This window comes from Thunnus thynnus, chromosome 3 (assembly GCF_963924715.1).
Source record: "Thunnus thynnus chromosome 3, fThuThy2.1, whole genome shotgun sequence".
Taxonomy (NCBI): domain Eukaryota; kingdom Metazoa; phylum Chordata; class Actinopteri; order Scombriformes; family Scombridae; genus Thunnus; species Thunnus thynnus.
This window is the reverse complement of record NC_089519.1, coordinates 24896948-24913410: the sequence shown is the minus strand read 5'-3', so window position 1 is coordinate 24913410 and position 16463 is coordinate 24896948. Positions and strand designations below refer to the sequence as shown.

General features: G+C 42.6%; 1 protein-coding gene across 3 annotated transcripts in view; it reads left to right on the top strand.

Annotated features, from left to right (window-relative positions):
- znf827 (zinc finger protein 827) overlaps positions 1-12724 on the top strand; it is a 69584-nt gene extending 56860 nt beyond the window's left edge. For 2 of the 3 annotated variants that reach the window (XM_067584953.1, XM_067584954.1), the window contains 5 exons: positions 701-867; positions 4042-4251; positions 5636-5813; positions 8087-8137; positions 8490-8629. In XM_067584953.1, the coding sequence (XP_067441054.1) occupies positions 701-867; positions 4042-4251; positions 5636-5813; positions 8087-8135 (604 nt within the window). In that variant the 3' untranslated portion in view covers positions 8136-8137; positions 8490-8629. Of the gene's footprint in view, positions 1-700; positions 868-4041; positions 4252-5635; positions 5814-8086; positions 8138-8489 lie in introns of all 3 variants that reach the window. The other variant, XM_067584955.1, reaches the window with a different exon arrangement.
- The last annotated feature ends 3739 nt before the right edge of the window (positions 12725-16463 follow it).

Genomic DNA, 16463 nt, shown 5'->3' with positions numbered 1-16463 from the left:
GAAATTATAATTTTGACCCGACTGAGGCATTTTTTTTTTTTTTCATTGATCCTTATCTGCTGCCTGATGCCCAATTAAATCCTGATATGCTACACGGGAAGCTACAGCCAGGAGACATTAGCTTCCTCTGGCTCAGTTCAAAAGTTAAAAAAAAAAAAATCCACCCACTAGCACCTCTAAAGCTCACTATTTAACATGTTATATCTTGTTAGTTTAATCCTCACAAAAAAAATGAAGTGTAAAAATGTACTTTTTAGTTTTTTAGTCAGGCGTAGTGACTTCCTGGATTCTTCACTGGTGATAAGACTTCTTAGTTGTCTTGGCAAATTTTGTTACCTTTGAACAGAGCCAGGCTAGTTCTTTACTGGTTTCCAGTCTTTATGCTAACCAGCTGCTGGCTGAAGCTTCATATTTAATGGAGAGATACAAGAGTGGTATTGATCTGTCATGTAACTCCAGCCAAGAAACTGAAAAAGCATATTTCCCAAAATTTCAAACTATACTTTTATTATGTGGCCAATGATTTGCAGAGTTAAATCTCACTAAGTCTGAAAGAGTGTAAATACTTCATCAAATTGCAAGAAGTGTAGCAACACTGTACCACTCACCAATTTATGCGAGCATAATATAAGACTAAAGCTGACTGTCTCCTCTCGTTCTCGCCGTCTTCCTTCCTTTTCCCGCTCTGTTCTCTGTCCAGCTGCCATGTGTGTGGTTTCCAGACGGAGCTGAACGCCCAGTTTGTCGGCCACATGTCGCTCCATGTGGACAAGGAGCAGTGGATGTTCTCACTCTGCTGCAGCGTCTGTGACTACGTCTGCATGGAGGAAAACGACATGAAGAACCACATTAGTACTGGACACGCAGGTACAGAGTCTCTGATGATGATGATGGTGCAGGGCGATACGCTGGTTCTGAGTGACAGTAAATGTAAACCCCAGAATGGCTTTAATAAAACGGAGACTTTAATTTGTGGTTATTTGTGCGCCCAACAGTCCAAAACCTAAAGATATGTAGTTTACTGTTAAATAACACAGAAAGAGCAGCAAATTCACAATTGAGCTGGAACTAGGGAATGTTTGGCTTTTTTTCCTGACACTTAAACAATGAATCGATTATCAAAACACTTAAGATTGATTAAAAATAGATCAACTAATCAATTAATTTGGGTATCGATTCAACTGTGGTGTAACATCCCTGTGTCTGTTGTTCTTATGGCCCTTTCAAACATCTACTGAACTGTAGCAAAATACAGGACTCGTCCCCTAGAAAAAATGATTTATGGAGTTATTTTCAAAATTACTCTCACATGTTGGAGTGGGTGGTAGCTTACACATTGTGGCTCTTGTTCACAGCTCAGAATAGAAATACATGCAGTATTTGGACAGTGACACATTTTCTATTGTTTTGGCTCTGCACTCTATGCAGCACATTGGGTTTCATTTTAAACAATAACTGCAGTTAAAGAGCTGACTTACAGCTGTAAATGGGGAAACTCCATTGATTTTTACACATCAAAGTTTACAGGTCTTGAGGAGCGCTACTGCATATGTGAAAAAAAAAAGTTGTATAAATCATTTAGTGGTTCCAGATGGAGCCCTGCAAAATCTGATAACACTGGTTAGGAACAGGAGACTGCAATCAGCCACCACTAGCATAACTGAATACTGTGAATTTCCAATAGAACTGTCGCCGATCGAGTTGCATTGTGGGTAGCGTAGGGTTTGTCAGGTTTTGAAAACAAAAAAGAATGCAAGGAATAAAAAAGGTGATATCTCTCATTCTGCTGGGTTTTTTAAATTGTCCATATTATAGGGGTAGAGCTGCAACAATTAATTGATTAACCGATCGACAGAAAATGAACCATCAATGAATCATCAACTATTTTGATAATCAATCATTTTTGACAAAAAAAATGCCAACATTTTTTGCCAACTGAATATCTTCGGGTTGTGGACAGTTGGTCAGGACAAAACAAGAGGTTTTAGGTTGCATCTTGGGCTTTGGGAAACAATGATCAAATGTTTCACCGTTTTCTGACATTTTATAGACCAAACAACTGATTGATTAATCAAGAAAATACAGTCAGTTGCAGCCCTATATAGGAGTGTAACGCTAAATCGGTGGAGTACTCTTGTAAAGGTCTTGAGAATCGTAGCCGCAGTTGGGCAGAGGTAAAAGACTCAGCAAAGACTATTTCAACGCAATACATTGTAACATAACAGTAATTTAAACCTGACACACACACATTTCAGCATCAGTTCAGAGGACACACGGACAGACCAGCAGTAGAATCTGGTTTCACAAACAAGAGTCAGACAGCCTCCTCCAGTCGACCTTCTTTGGACTTTTAATGCTGCTCGTCAGAACCCCTGGTGGTCGATACTAGTGTTTTTGTCTAAAACAGCTTTGTCCAGTTTATTGCTGATGTTTTGCTCTTCCACTGTTCCTGAAAGTGTGTGTGTGTGTGTGTATGTGTGGGTGGGTGGGATTGTCCGGCCTAGACAGCTGAGGGGTCTTTCAGAGGCCACAGTGGCCTTGTTTATCTGAGAAGGTTGGCCCTTATCGTGCCTGAGGGGGGAAAAATCAATAGGCCTTTGGGTCCTTTGGAGACGAGCTGGGTTTACGATGCCACTGTGGCCGTCTTTTAAGTCTCTCAGCCCGGCTTGGCATTTATCTCAGTCTCATTCAAGATGGACACCACCACCACCAAACACACAAATGTACAAGAGAGTGGCTTTAAGGCCTTAAGTCACCTCACACACTGTACAAAAACACACACACATCCGATCTTCTATTTGTGGAGATTTTAATAATTTGTCGAAGCCCAGCCCTGTTTGGTAAAATGTCTGCATTTAAGAGGCGAAGGTTGATAGAGCACCACTTAGAGGGGAATCCTGACAGACTGTGAAAGGTAGTTATCTGGTCAACTGTGTGGACACACCTAGGCAAGCGTTGGCTGAGCTCAGCAGGTGTCGTAGTTCAAGCTGAACCCCCCGTGAAGCCTGGACTCTGCACGGGAAAAGGGTTGGTTGGGTGCCCTTCTCAGTAAGGGGGAAGGTGGTGAATTATCTGTCAGTATTCCTTGATATCTGCACTGGAATACTTTGGCAGACAGACTCTACTTCTTTATTTTAGTTCACATATCACAAACATTGCTGGGCAATCCCAGACGATACTATTCCATAAAAGAGAAAATGAAATATTTTTCAAGCAAGATGTGTTTCAAGGTTGAGGCCCATTGGCTCAGAGCAGCACCTTTTCTTTTTTTTTTTTTACATTCTGTGGCATTAGCCTTTTGGATATTGTAAAAGAAGGCAAGTAGATGTTAAATACTGCAGCAGAGGAAGTAAAAAGCTTCCTCAAGCTGGTTCAATACTGCATTGAAAATGCGGCTAAGACTGCTGTAAACGACCCTGGTATATTTAGATTTGATTGAAAGCAATCAATCACTTTCTTCAGATACTCTGAGATTCCTTGTGTATGCACTGCATGCGTGCGTTCTCGTATGTTTTAGACTCAGTTTTGTGCGCGCCTGTATTAAAAGATAGGTCAACCATTTCAGGATCGGTGCAGCCTTTTCTCCCTCTTTTCACTCCCTCCTCTGAGTGAATGCCCTTTGTTGAGTTGTGCCCCGAGTTGCTCCAGCCATCTTAGCTCCTTCGGCCATGACCTGCGCTCCTCACCCCTCCCTCTCGCTCCCTCCCCTTCTAATTCCCTCTCTCTTCCCAGTGAATTGCAGACTTAGAGAAGGGGGATCAATAAAAGCATGCTGCATCTTGATTGGACTGGCAGCATGGCCTCAGTCGGAAGACAGCACTCTGCAGGCGAGGAAGCCTGTTTGTACACTGTGTGTGTGCGTGCACGTGTATTCATGCACGTAAACGTGGGGTTCTTGAAACAGATTTTTCTGCATCAAACATACCCCATAATTCCTACAGGTTTTCAGTTAGTTAATATCTTTGTCTCTGATTTATCTTTAGAAATGTGTGTCTTTATGATACTTAATCTTACTTTCTTTCGCTCTGCTCTTATACTTAGGTCTGAACTCAAGGAGTCCCCTCAGCGAGACCAAGAGCACCTCCTCGTCGCTCTCGGCCCTCAGCGATTCACTCAACAGCTCTGAGGGCGGAGACCTCACCCACGGTAACGAAGAACTCAAGAGCCTGCTAGCCCCGCCCTCCTCTGCAGGCAGCCAGTCCAGCTCCGGAAGCCACTCGGGATCAGGAACTGAGGACAAGTCTGATAAAGGCAAGGAATTGTGGGAGCCATTGCGACCAGATACGCTACCTGTGATAAGAGATTTGAAACGTCACAGTCGATGTTGCACACCTTATCATTTAAAAACCATCTAGCTTGTCTACACTATAATTACTCTCATCTTTTGCAGCTCCTGCCTTTTGGTTAGGGAACTGTTCACTTTGCTGTAGATTCCCAATATGGGTCTTTAAAGGGGAATCCTACAACAACCAGAATGCATTGCACGCGTCTCGTCCAGTGAGCCTCCAGCTGGTTAGCAAAGACAAAATGAGCAGCGTTATATATCTTTACTGAGGCTTCTTTACAAAAGTTTTTCCTCATCAAGTCTGGATATATCGTACCGGTGTTTCTAACCCTAACTGCTGTTTCTTTTACAGCAGCTGCACGTTACAGGTAACACAGACGCTGATGTGCTATTCTGTATTCAGAGGTGGCAAAGTCTGATATAATATTCTGTCAGAAAACAGTCAGTCATGGTTTACCAAAGCACCGCAAAGTTTGTTGCAGCGCGGAGTTTTCAGTCTGTCTCAATCCTAACCAGGCGGGCACTGGTCATGCTGCAGCTCCTCTCTCTCAGCTGACACTGTTACAGGTCCTGTAGTCGCTTCCTCTTCCATACCGTTTTGTCTGATAACACAGCACTATATTCGACCTCATGAGTTGTAATAGTAGCGCCACATAACTGCTCTGACATTATATTATAAAGCTGCTTGTTTGTTTGTTTGTGTTAGTGTTAGAATCACGGAGAAACTCAGCAGCTGAAGTCAGGCTGCGGCTGTAATGTCACCCCGGTCCTCTTCTGCTGTGTTTGATTCAACAGCTCGATATGCAATCTTTAATCATGAAACTAGTTTTCTTCCAAATAGACTGATATTTTAAAGTATTAAGAAGTATTTTTTAGAGTCTGCTGTTCCCTATCACTGGTGTAACATGGTAGACGGGAGTGTTTGGGTATATACTACCCACATTGTAATGATACTGGTGTATTAGTAGTGCACATTTCTATATTCCCAAACAAATTTAGCGTTAATCAATCACAAATCAATTGCCAAAAAGTGAACTCTTTTTGGGTCCCTAGGGGTGTTAAATGCTGGGGGGCAGCTGCCCGCTTTTCCCCACTGGTAATCTATCCTCGGTTGTGTGAAGTCTTGCTCTACTTCAAGATTCAAGATTTAGTTTGTCATTTTCTTGTTTACGTGCCCACAGCAGCGCAGTCAGACCACAGGAGCATGACCAGACTTGACCTAACAGAATGGAGTACAGTATTTGAAGATTACCCAGTTTGGAGTAAGGCTTAGGTTCAAATTTAAAATCATCTAGTCCTAACTCCCCCTCTCCCCCTTTCTCCTCCTCCTCCTCTTTCCACTCTCTCCAGGCTTTGAGTGTGTCTTCTGCAATTTCGTGTGCAAGACGCGTAGCATGTATGAGCGGCACCTCCAGATCCACCTCATCACACGGATGTTTGAGTGCGACGTCTGCCACAAGTTCCTCAAGACGCCCGAGCAGCTGCTGGAGCACAAGAAGTGCCACACCGTCCCCTCCGGAGGGCTCAAGTAAGGAAAGCAAGTACAGACAGAGGTTCCTAACTCCGCCCGTCCTCCCCCCCCCCCTCCCTCACCCACCCCTCACCCTACTGCACACACAAAAACACACACATTCACACACATTCATAGATCAACGATAGAGATGTGCCAATTAGGGAATATTTAGATTTTGAGAATTTGTACTGTTTACATGGATACTTTTAACTTTTTTTTTTTTTTTACAATGCATATATACAAAAATATTTATTATTAAATACATGAAGCTGGCCTGACACAAATCGTGAGGCTATTTAATAAGACATGTTTGGTTGTTGTGTAACGGCAACACCTGTAAGCTTCTGCCAATGAGACAGATATGAAAAACACATAAATAATTTGGCTTATTTGAAGGTGATTCTAGCCACGTGTCCTTAATCAGTTAACCCCCCCTTATTAACTCTCAATATCTGTAGCCAGTAAATAAAATCATACAAGCTGTAGTTTTGCCTGACAGACTCTCTTGGCAAGTATAAGTTATTAGACAGTGGTCTCTGGGTCTGCAGTGGCTGCTATGAACAGAAGGGAGAGTGGAAATGGGCGTCCCCTCAGGGTCTGTTGTTCCACTGCCCACAGCTAACAGCCATGCCAAAGAAAAACGACCAGATGAAACCTGCAATCCAGAAAGCTACAGGCTGCTACAGTCATTATACTGTATGTATACAGTATATAATATTTCTTGGCACACCCCTAGAAGATGATCACTAACAAGCACCGTAGGATAGGCGCAAACGTCAGATCTTTTTACTTCCGTAACACCGTTCACCGGACACAATCTAAATGTCTCTCGACCAAAAACTAACGCATGCTTTCAAGCTTACATGCTCACAGATCTGATGCATGCACTCTGTAGAAACACTAATTCTAATGAAAACTAATTCACAGGCTAGTTTGCATCCCGAACACTTCACACTCATACATGTACAAATATATGAACAAATACACCTAACATAGTTATCCCTCTTGATAAGGCAGCCTTATTTTTCTAATATTGACTGTTTACGTAGCTCTAGTCTCTTCACACGCTTCCCTCTCCATCTCCATACTCCAGTCCCACAGGAGCCTTTGTTGTACTGTGACATATTTATGTCCCATTTCAGGCCTGTCAAGTTAACATGAAGCCCATCTGTTGACTTAAACATGTACACCACACACACCGATGATGATGTTAGTATTTAGATTTTCGGGCTAGTCACAATAACGTACTAAACTCAGACAAACATCTCACATATTCAACTCCAGGTTAGCATTTGAGATAAAGAAAAAAAAAAAGTTTCTACACATTACAATATTTGACTAAATATTTAGCAAAGATTGCAAAGTTTGTAAACTTAGTAAACTACTTGCAAACATTTCTTGAAGATTCATTTCCAGTAACACAAGCCATTTTTTTGTTTTTGTTTTTGAGTTCTCATAACTCCAGTCTGTGCATGCGCAGAATCATCGAATATCATTATGATTATCGCCTCATCTTGTCATAAACGAAGATCTGTGTTCTACATACTTCTTTCTGTGCAGCCATCAGTGGAGTTAGGATGTGCTCAACGCTGCTAAATGTCTGGAAATGGTAGCATTTCACTGAATGTAAACTAGGAAGCTGCCAACACAGTTACATTGACTTGAATAATATACAAACCATGTAGATAAGGGAACACAAACACACAAGAAGCCCCTTCATAGCTCAAAAAAATCTTCACACAGTATCTTTTTATAACGTGAGGACTTGTTAGCTGAGTGAATACATGAATACAAGGAGGTTTTTTTTAAAACGGTTTTAAATGTTATCTTCTGTCTGGTGTAAATGTTTTTGAAGCCAGATTGATTTCTTCAAGCTAGCATTCAAAAGGGAAAGAAACAGGTGGTGGATATATTAGTTTTTATTCAAGGGAGGAAAAAAAGAGATGGAAGCAGTTGAACTTAAACTGATATTTTAAATTTATCAGAACTTTTAAATATTTGCTGTACTGTTTCTATCTGCACATGTGGGTTATATTTTTTCATTCTGCCCGGTTTACACAGTCGCTTAATTTCTGTAAACCACATTTATACTTAGAGGTTTTCAATAAACTCAGATGGCTTATAATTTCTGCCCTCTAAGTCCAGATCAAGGTTTTTTTGTTTCTCCAGACCAGTGCGTACACGTGTATACACTCGAGCAATGTCTTTCTATATGTGTAGGAGTGTGTAGAAAGGGAGAGAGGGCCTTGACAATTTCGAGGTTTTTCTGAGGTGATTCTGTTCTGCAGGGTTTGTGAAGCGCTTTGGGGCCCAGAGCAGATGAAAGGTGCTATTTAAATGTAAGTGCCACTCCATTCCTTCATTTCCCTTCATGTCCTACTGCTCCAAACTTTTCTCCAGCCTGTCACACCCCCTCCCTCCCACACACACACACACACACACAAACACACACACACACATATACCTGATCACCTCAATTCTCCCACCATTAAACTGCCACACATACCACCATGAGCACACAGAATTATACATGACACACACTTTTCCTTTACCTGTCCTTCTCCTCCTCATCACTTTTGTGTTATTAAATTTCAAGGTGTGTTACTTGGTTCCTTATGTTCACTTCCCCTTCAACTGTCTTTTGCTTCTGTGTGTTCTCCCTCCCTACTTCCCTTCTGTTGCACTACCCAGGTGCCCTTTCTGCATCTACTCCACCAATCGTCCAGCGGCCATGGAGTGCCACCTTAAGACGCACTGTAAGATGGAGTACCGCTGCCGCATCTGCCAGGGACTGTGGCCCGACCAGGCCTCATTGGAGGCCCACATGCGCGGGCACCGCCTGGGCAACCACTACAAGTGTGAGCAGTGTGGCTACTTGTCCAAGACGGCCAATAAGCTGATCGAGCATGTGCGTGTGCACACGGGCGAGCGGCCCTTCCATTGCGACCGCTGCTCTTATAGCTGCAAGCGCAAGGACAACCTCAACCTGCACAAGAAGCTGAAGCATGCGCCGCGCCAGACTTTCGGCTGCCAAGAGTGCCCTTTCACCACCACACACCCCTTTGTCTTCAGCCGCCACCTCAAGAAACACCAGAGTGGAGGAGCGGGGGGACTGGACGGAGGTGGAGGAGGAGAAGAGGAGGAGGAAGATGAGGAGGCAGGAGAGGAGGAGCTGCAACTTGAGGGAACATCACCGGGGGGCTCGTCAGCACGGAGGAGCCAAGAGAACTTCCTCTTCAGCGGAGGAGGAGGAGGGAGCAGCGGAGGGAGCGGGAGCAACAGCCCCCTCATGAGTCTAACAGCATCGCAGGCGCTGCAGTCCGTCGCTCTGTCACTCAAACTGGGCAAGTCCCAGCAGCTGGACGCCACCAGCCCTCTGCACCGCTTGGTTAGCGCCAACGGCAACGACATCACCAGAAACCCCGGCGGTGTGAGCAGCGGCAGCCCCTCCCTCTTCCTCCCCTCCTCCCGCCACGTCTTCGAGCAGTACAGGAACTGCGACCGGGCGCACCTGATTCCCCTCACCACCCTGTTCACCCACAACAGCCGCTTCACATTCCACTCGCACCTCCACTCCAGATGGCGGCCCGCCACATCTCCTCTCCTCTTCTCCTCCAACCCGGTGTCCCCCTCCCTCTCTCCTCCCTCACCCGCCTCCCACAAACACTCCTTCCTGGCCTACCTGGGACTGATGGAGAGGGCCAAGACTGTTTGACCTCGCCCACCTCCTCTCCTCTCCTCCCCTCACTCCTCGGACGGTGGTGTGAATGACACTTGACCACTGCAGTGGGAGCAACATCTTTTCCAATCAGACCAGCAGAATAAGCTGGACCAGACAAACATATTGCAGAAAAGAAAAAAAAAACATTTATAAGAGAAAAAGGCTGTACATGCTAAAAATGCATTTATATCAAAAAGCTGCTTTTCTTATCAGTTCTATCAATTGAATTATTACTACTTCAACTACTACTCTCTATTACCTTTTTGTTTTCTGTTTTTAAACGTCTGAATGACTTGGACCCAGTTGCATTATCTGAGGAAACTAACGTATCTCAGTTTTATAGATATTTTTCTTTAGTCGTTTGACAAGATAAAAAGTTGAAAAAGACGAAACAAAACTTGCAAGTGCTATATTTTAGTGCATTTTTGTCTATTGCTATTATGCATCAAAATAGCATGCCTGTTTCTGTGTTTCAACTAGCTTTGACGTCATTAGGAAGCTAAATTCGAAATATCCTGAAGTGTTAGCGGTGCAACGTGGACAGAACCAATGAAACGGAATGCTTTTCATTGATAAAGGCTCGTTTCCAAAGCAACGCCTCAAACCACGCACTTACTTATTTATCAATCTTGTACATAGTTTTGTAGCCCTTCCCCTTCCCATCTTTTTTTTTTGATTTATGTTGTTTTTTTTGTATAATGGTGAAACCATATTATGCATAGCCGCTGCCTGATATCACTTCTGTCTCAGAATACTGTAAATGTTATTTTAAAGGGTTACTAGCTAATTTTAATAGTTTTAAACAGAAAATAAGCTGTCATCATGTAAATATGGAAAGTATTCAATCTGATCTATCATGACAACAAACATTTATTAATATGAATTATTTGATTTGAATATAAATGTAAAATGTTGCATAATGTTTTTGCACTCCCAGGTGAATAAGCAGCGAAATCCTACAAATAACAAGACGTTAACATTCATTATTCGTTATTTCTGAGACCAGGTGGATATCAGCGCAGCATCGTATGCAGAACTATGTATCACGCACCTATACTTAGAAGAGATATATGAGATAACTGTTTTGTGGAGGTGACCAGCTCTGGGTTAGCGAGCTACCCACAGCCAGGGTCACCACAGGCCGATTCAATGGTGCTTTTTGGAGCTTTTTGTAATTTTTGTGTACAAAAAAAAAGAAAAAAACTGTTCCAAAATGACTTGAATGAATGTATTTTTGTTTATGTACATGAAAAAGAAGTGATACAGAAGTGTGAACAGGGGCGTCTCCTGTGCTGGTAAAGACGGGAAAGTTAGTGTGTTTGGTGGCCTTCTGTGTCTTTTTGTTTTGTTTGGGGTTTTTTTTTTTGTCTTTCTTTTTTTTTTTTTTTTTTTTTTTTACTTTTTTTACTGAGCCTTTTACATCATAATAAAACTTTTTCTACTAACATTCATAGAGAACCCATTGTGAGAAAAAGCTCCTGTAGGTGCAATGATGAAGCAAAGCCATTCACTTGTACAGCATTGTGTTCAATGGCACTGGCTTCTGTTAGGCCGGCAGACATGGTACCCCCCCCCCTTCCTCCTCCTCCTCTCCTCACCCCACCCCCTCATATCAACCTTTTGAGTTTTAATTGCACTTAATGTAGTTACACTTCAAGCCAAAAGCACTTAAAACCTTTATTTCCTTTTTTTTTTTTTTTTTTTTAAAGTGCAAACTTGGATCCATCGAGTTACTATAATGTGAAGTAGACAGTAGCTTGAAAGTGCTTGCTGGAAATGACTCAATCAACACCCCTTAGTTTCACATGTAGGCATTTCTGGCAGTGCAAAGGGTCTGCCTCTGTGAAATCGGAGAAAGTAAATTAATACAAATTGCATGAATTAGACAGTAGAGGTCAAGCTCTCCCTGGGAACTAAAGGTCCCAGGCTAAATTGTGATAGCCAATTTTGCACAGTGCTGCACTTTTTGATTATGAGAATATGTATTTATCCGTAAATGCTCAAAAAGAAGTATGTTTGCGAGATAGGGCAGCATAGTACAAGCATTTTTTTTTTTTTTTTTTTGGAAAAAGCTTTACCCATTATTGTTAGCGCTTGTGGTCTTCAAGCCAAAATCCCTTATTTGTAAAGGGATTGTTTTTATTTTCCTTTTGTCTATTATACTCATGCATTTTCTTATAATGAATCATTGTTGTTTTTTTTTTTATTTTTCTACTTAAATCATGTCAGAAAATGTTGATTGGACAGAAAACATAAATTGTCAAGACCAAAATGTAACTCGCCGCAGGATGTGATGTTAGGATTGAATCCGTCATGTCCTGTTCTGGAGTGACGCCTCGATTGTCTCCCCCTTTTACACTGCTGTTTGTTTGTTCCTTTTTGTTCTGTCAATATCTGGCATGCTGTCTCTGGAGTGAAAGGAGCATCCCTCCAACACACACACACACACACTCTCCCTGTACTATCTACGTTATCTTTTATACTCTAGTGCCACTTGGTGGAAGGAAACCACCTGAGACTTCTGAGAATGAGTCAAACTAATCGTCAGGGTCCAAAAGGAAAAAAAAAAAGATAAAGAAATAAAAAGAATGTGTCCACACCTTTTTGTCTGCCTTTTAATACAGCGTAATCATGAATGGCTGCACTTCTTTATGTCCCCCTAGTATGAGTGTAATGTTTAAAAAGGCAACAGGGCTCTATTCTTTTGAAACCCAGTATTGTTAAGCACTTATTCTGTTTGTTTTGTTTTTTTGCCCAATTGTAAGCAGCACAGTGACCTTCTTTTTTTTTTTAAAAAAAAAAAAAAGCTTGACTACCTTTTCAGCACTTCAGAGTATGCATGACATTGCCCTCTCTAGTTCTTAGCACTTAACTGTGTTTAAAACTAACTCCCTTGGTTGCATTTAGTTAGCATCACACTGCACTGTCTACAATCAGTTAGCTTTAAGTTTGGCTGTATTTTATGATTAGAAAAGGCTCAACTATCTTATCTTTTGGCACTCAGTAAAGATTGGTATGTGCTGTACAAAGCTTTTTTTTATTACACCATTGTTAAGGCTGTACAGGGTTGTGACGATAACTGGTAAATAGATCATTTGTACTTTTTTGGTTTTGTATTTGTTTTCTTTGTTTGGCATTATTTTATGTTCAACTTGCCAGATCTAAATGTAACAGGATTTGAAAGTAAAGCTTACATCAGATATTATGTCAGTCGTTTGTCTTTTCTCTGTCGATCTCTTTTTGATTTTGCACAACTTCAAACACTAATCACTCTTCCACTTCGCTAAATATACCGTGTAACAGTTCGTCTTCTCAGCCCTCTATTTCCTTAGTGAATATTTAACTGACTGAGATTCTCATCGCATCAGCCACATATACTGTAAATGAATTCAGAGTAAAGGTGAATAAAGTAGTTAATAATCGATTAATATCAAAAGTTGTTTAATTGAGCAAAAATCACAAATAATTGTTGCTTTTCTGCTGTTTTTATATGGCTGCTTTGGACTATTGGCCTGACAAAAGATATCAGAGGATGTCATCATGGTTTCTTAGAACATGTGATGGGCTTTTAACCATATTTCTTTTCACATTTCATAGACAGCAATACATCATTAACTGAATAATGGCCGTAACTCAAAGGAACAGTTGCATTTCACTCTAATTTATATAAACGTTCCAAAACCTTTGCTAAACACTATGCAGGAAAATTCATTTTGACTTTGGGAACGGTAGTTTGCCAAAATCTTAAAATCACGGAGTTCACATTTATGTTTGTTTTCATGATACAGCAAATACATAAAAAATCACATGAAATTATCAAATTGATGTTCAATTACAATTAACTGCTCATTGCCCTAATGTGTTATAAACAAGAAAAGAAAAATGGAAATTTAAACATCTACAATTTCATGACAACTGGGTAAACTTTATCGGCTGATGAGGACCATGATATGATCGAAAGCTCCAGAACAGCTACTGAATAGGCCTCCTGGTGAGATTGTTTTCTCTCAACAACAATAAATAAATAATAAGTTAATTCCTAAATCATGACCTAGTAAGGAATGCAAAGGCCTTGGTGCCCATTCAGTGTTCAGAAACAAATAAAAATAAGCGCAAATAAGAGATCAAAAGCATATTTTAGACCGACACGAAAAGCAGAAAAGAGCGGATCATCATTCAGTGGAGACAATGAGTGCGAGTTAGGAAAAGCACCGATCATCTTTGAGGGACACAGCATTCTCTAATTTATAACGGTGGCGTGCCATCATAATAATAAGGAATAGGATCTGTCATGGTGTCTAGCTGGTGTTTTTATTAGACCGATGGGAGGTCTCTCTCCCTCTCCTTTCTGTGTTGTAGTAATGAAAGTTACAGCACGTTCTCGCCCAGCCAAAGGTTGGCCCTGCCTAATGAAAACAGATGAAGCAGAGATAAAGTGTTTGCCGACATTAAGGGACTCATTTATCACCGTTAGCCCCCGAGCTATAGAACACCTTGGTCTGGAGCGCTTCTTTAACAGGCCCTGCCTCACAGCACCCTGGTGGCACGCTGCAGCCTTCCAGGAACATGAACACCTCCATCTTTACCCCTCTCTTTCTCTCTCTCTCTTTCATTTTTTGCATTGTGTTCACAGATAACACTGCTGTTTACATCTCTACATACACTTTGTCTCACTCGCAAGGTTCATGCTAGTTAGAGTGAAGTTTTCGCAGGGAAAAAAAAAAAAGATTTCTTTTAGTTTTAGTGGAACCTTTATCAAATCTAAAGGATTTGGAAGTCCTTGCGGGACCTCCATCGCTGCGCCCTCGATGTTGACCCATGTGAGTTCAACAGCCATCCGAAGCCGAATCTCTTCTGTTGAGGGGCCATGTTCTCATCTAGCTGCTCATCTTGCCTGTGTATTAATGAATCTTTTCGGCTGTATTTAAAGCTGCTTAATTAAGTTCAAAGCAGTGCTCGGGGCACTGTGCGCCTGCTCAGCTGACCTCCCTATGAGTGGAAGTGTTGATTAGGAAGTGAAGAGACATGCAGGCACTGCAGGGGATGGCTATTGATTAAAAGGATAGAAAACCTCATTTGGATTTTGTGATTGGAATATCACGCTGTACGGGGGCTGTTTTTCTTCATTTGGCGAATAACAATAACTCCGTTCCTACGCTGACAGTTTGGTGAAATTGTCAACTAAGTGAGGAATTTCTGTGATAAGACCAAACGCTGGAGTTTTCCCTCATCCCAATAATAGCCCTTCACCCCGGCCCGAGCTGTCTGCACAATGTCGACCTTTTGACACCACCTCGCGAAAGTTGGCCGCTGTCGATCGATAGCGTGTTAGCTTTTTGTTTGTAGGTTCAGGCTGCCTTGGCTTTATTACAGCTGCTGAGAGTCATGGGGGAGTCGTGCACGGCTTTGTGAGAGAGGAGCTCCCTCTTGTTTGCCAAAAGTGTAATCCCGCTGTGACCCGCCGTGACCCTGCCCTGAGAGGAAAGCTGCTTAGACAGAAGTGCGTGTCTGTGGGAGCTCCCAGCTGCCTGGCCTCTCTCTCTGTCTCTCTTTTTCTCTCTATTTTGCTCACTACATGTACCTCACTCATATTTTTCCTTTTTGTAGCTCCATGTATCTCTCTATCCCATGGAATCTTTCCTTTTGTCCCTCCCTCAATACTCTCTTTCTCTCCTCCCCTGTTTACCTTCCCATTCTTCTCCTCTTTTCATTTTTCCCCTCTCTCTTTCATAGTAAACTCCATGCATGCTTCATTCGGCATCAATACCTCCAAGACTTCTCCTCACCGCCCTTCATCCACCATCAGGTTTTTAGCCTGTGAAGGAGCAGAGGCTTTCTAAGTGGAGACAGATCTCCTTTTTTTTTTTTGTGCTCCAACAGAGAAAATAAACACACAAAGTCCTAACACAGAGGCCCTGCCATAGACAGCCTTCAGTGCAGGACCACTGGTGCACGAGAAAGAGAAAATGAAGGAAGAAAATGACCTCTGGAATCGATTTGGCATGGGTTGAAGCCAGAGCTAAAACTGTGCAGAATAAGGCTCCGCTGAGGCTGCTCGTTGATTCGCAAATCCATTCATCTTTCAAAAATTAGGCACAGAAATGAAATGGTAAATATAAAATTCCATATTTATTCAGTGTGTGGAAGTCGTGAACGTCTATGCCAGCTGCCAGATAAAATACATGTTTTATGCAAAGCGCGAGCCAAAAACAAAGATGTCATGTTCGAGTGTGTGCAAAAATAGACAATCCACACCTGAGCTACACCTGGGAGAGCAGCGGTGAGAGATGATCTGCGGGCTTGAGCGGCGTGTCACTCACTCGGCAGTCTGAGTTGGGTTGGACACGCATGGTGGGACATGTATTTACATGCATGTTTGGTGCCCAGCCCAGGGGCATAGCATCACTCCCTGCCCAAACCCCCTGCTGCGCCTGTTCCCCGTTCTCTGGGGTGAGACATCACTCGGCGGGGGTCAGCGGCAATCTGATTCAGGAAGCACTGCAGGGGGTGTTGGAGGGGGGGGGGGTGGAGGGATTACCCACAAGGCTCTGGGCCTGGCATATCCAAAGTTAGGGCAGCCTGAATCAGCGGGAGGGACAGATCATACCCCCCTGCTGGCTGCTGCCTCAAATATAAAGCTACTGCTTGGCCACTCCAACTGGATGACAAACACATTATAGCATAGAGGAGGGGAGGAGGAGGAGGAGGATGGTAATGGGCAGAGGGAGAGCAGCGGGACTTAACAATGATCATGTCTTTGAAATAGATAGGGCACAAACCAGCCAACTCCCCTGTTGTTACGCTCTGCCGTTACCATGGCATTCTATGACAGTCACCAGCCATAGGTTACTTGGTTTCTATGGGTAACAGTCGGCGCTCCACTTCATTCACATCTCCTGTGACACCGAACCTAAAGAAATTGCCCACCAATTCTCAGCAGCTAA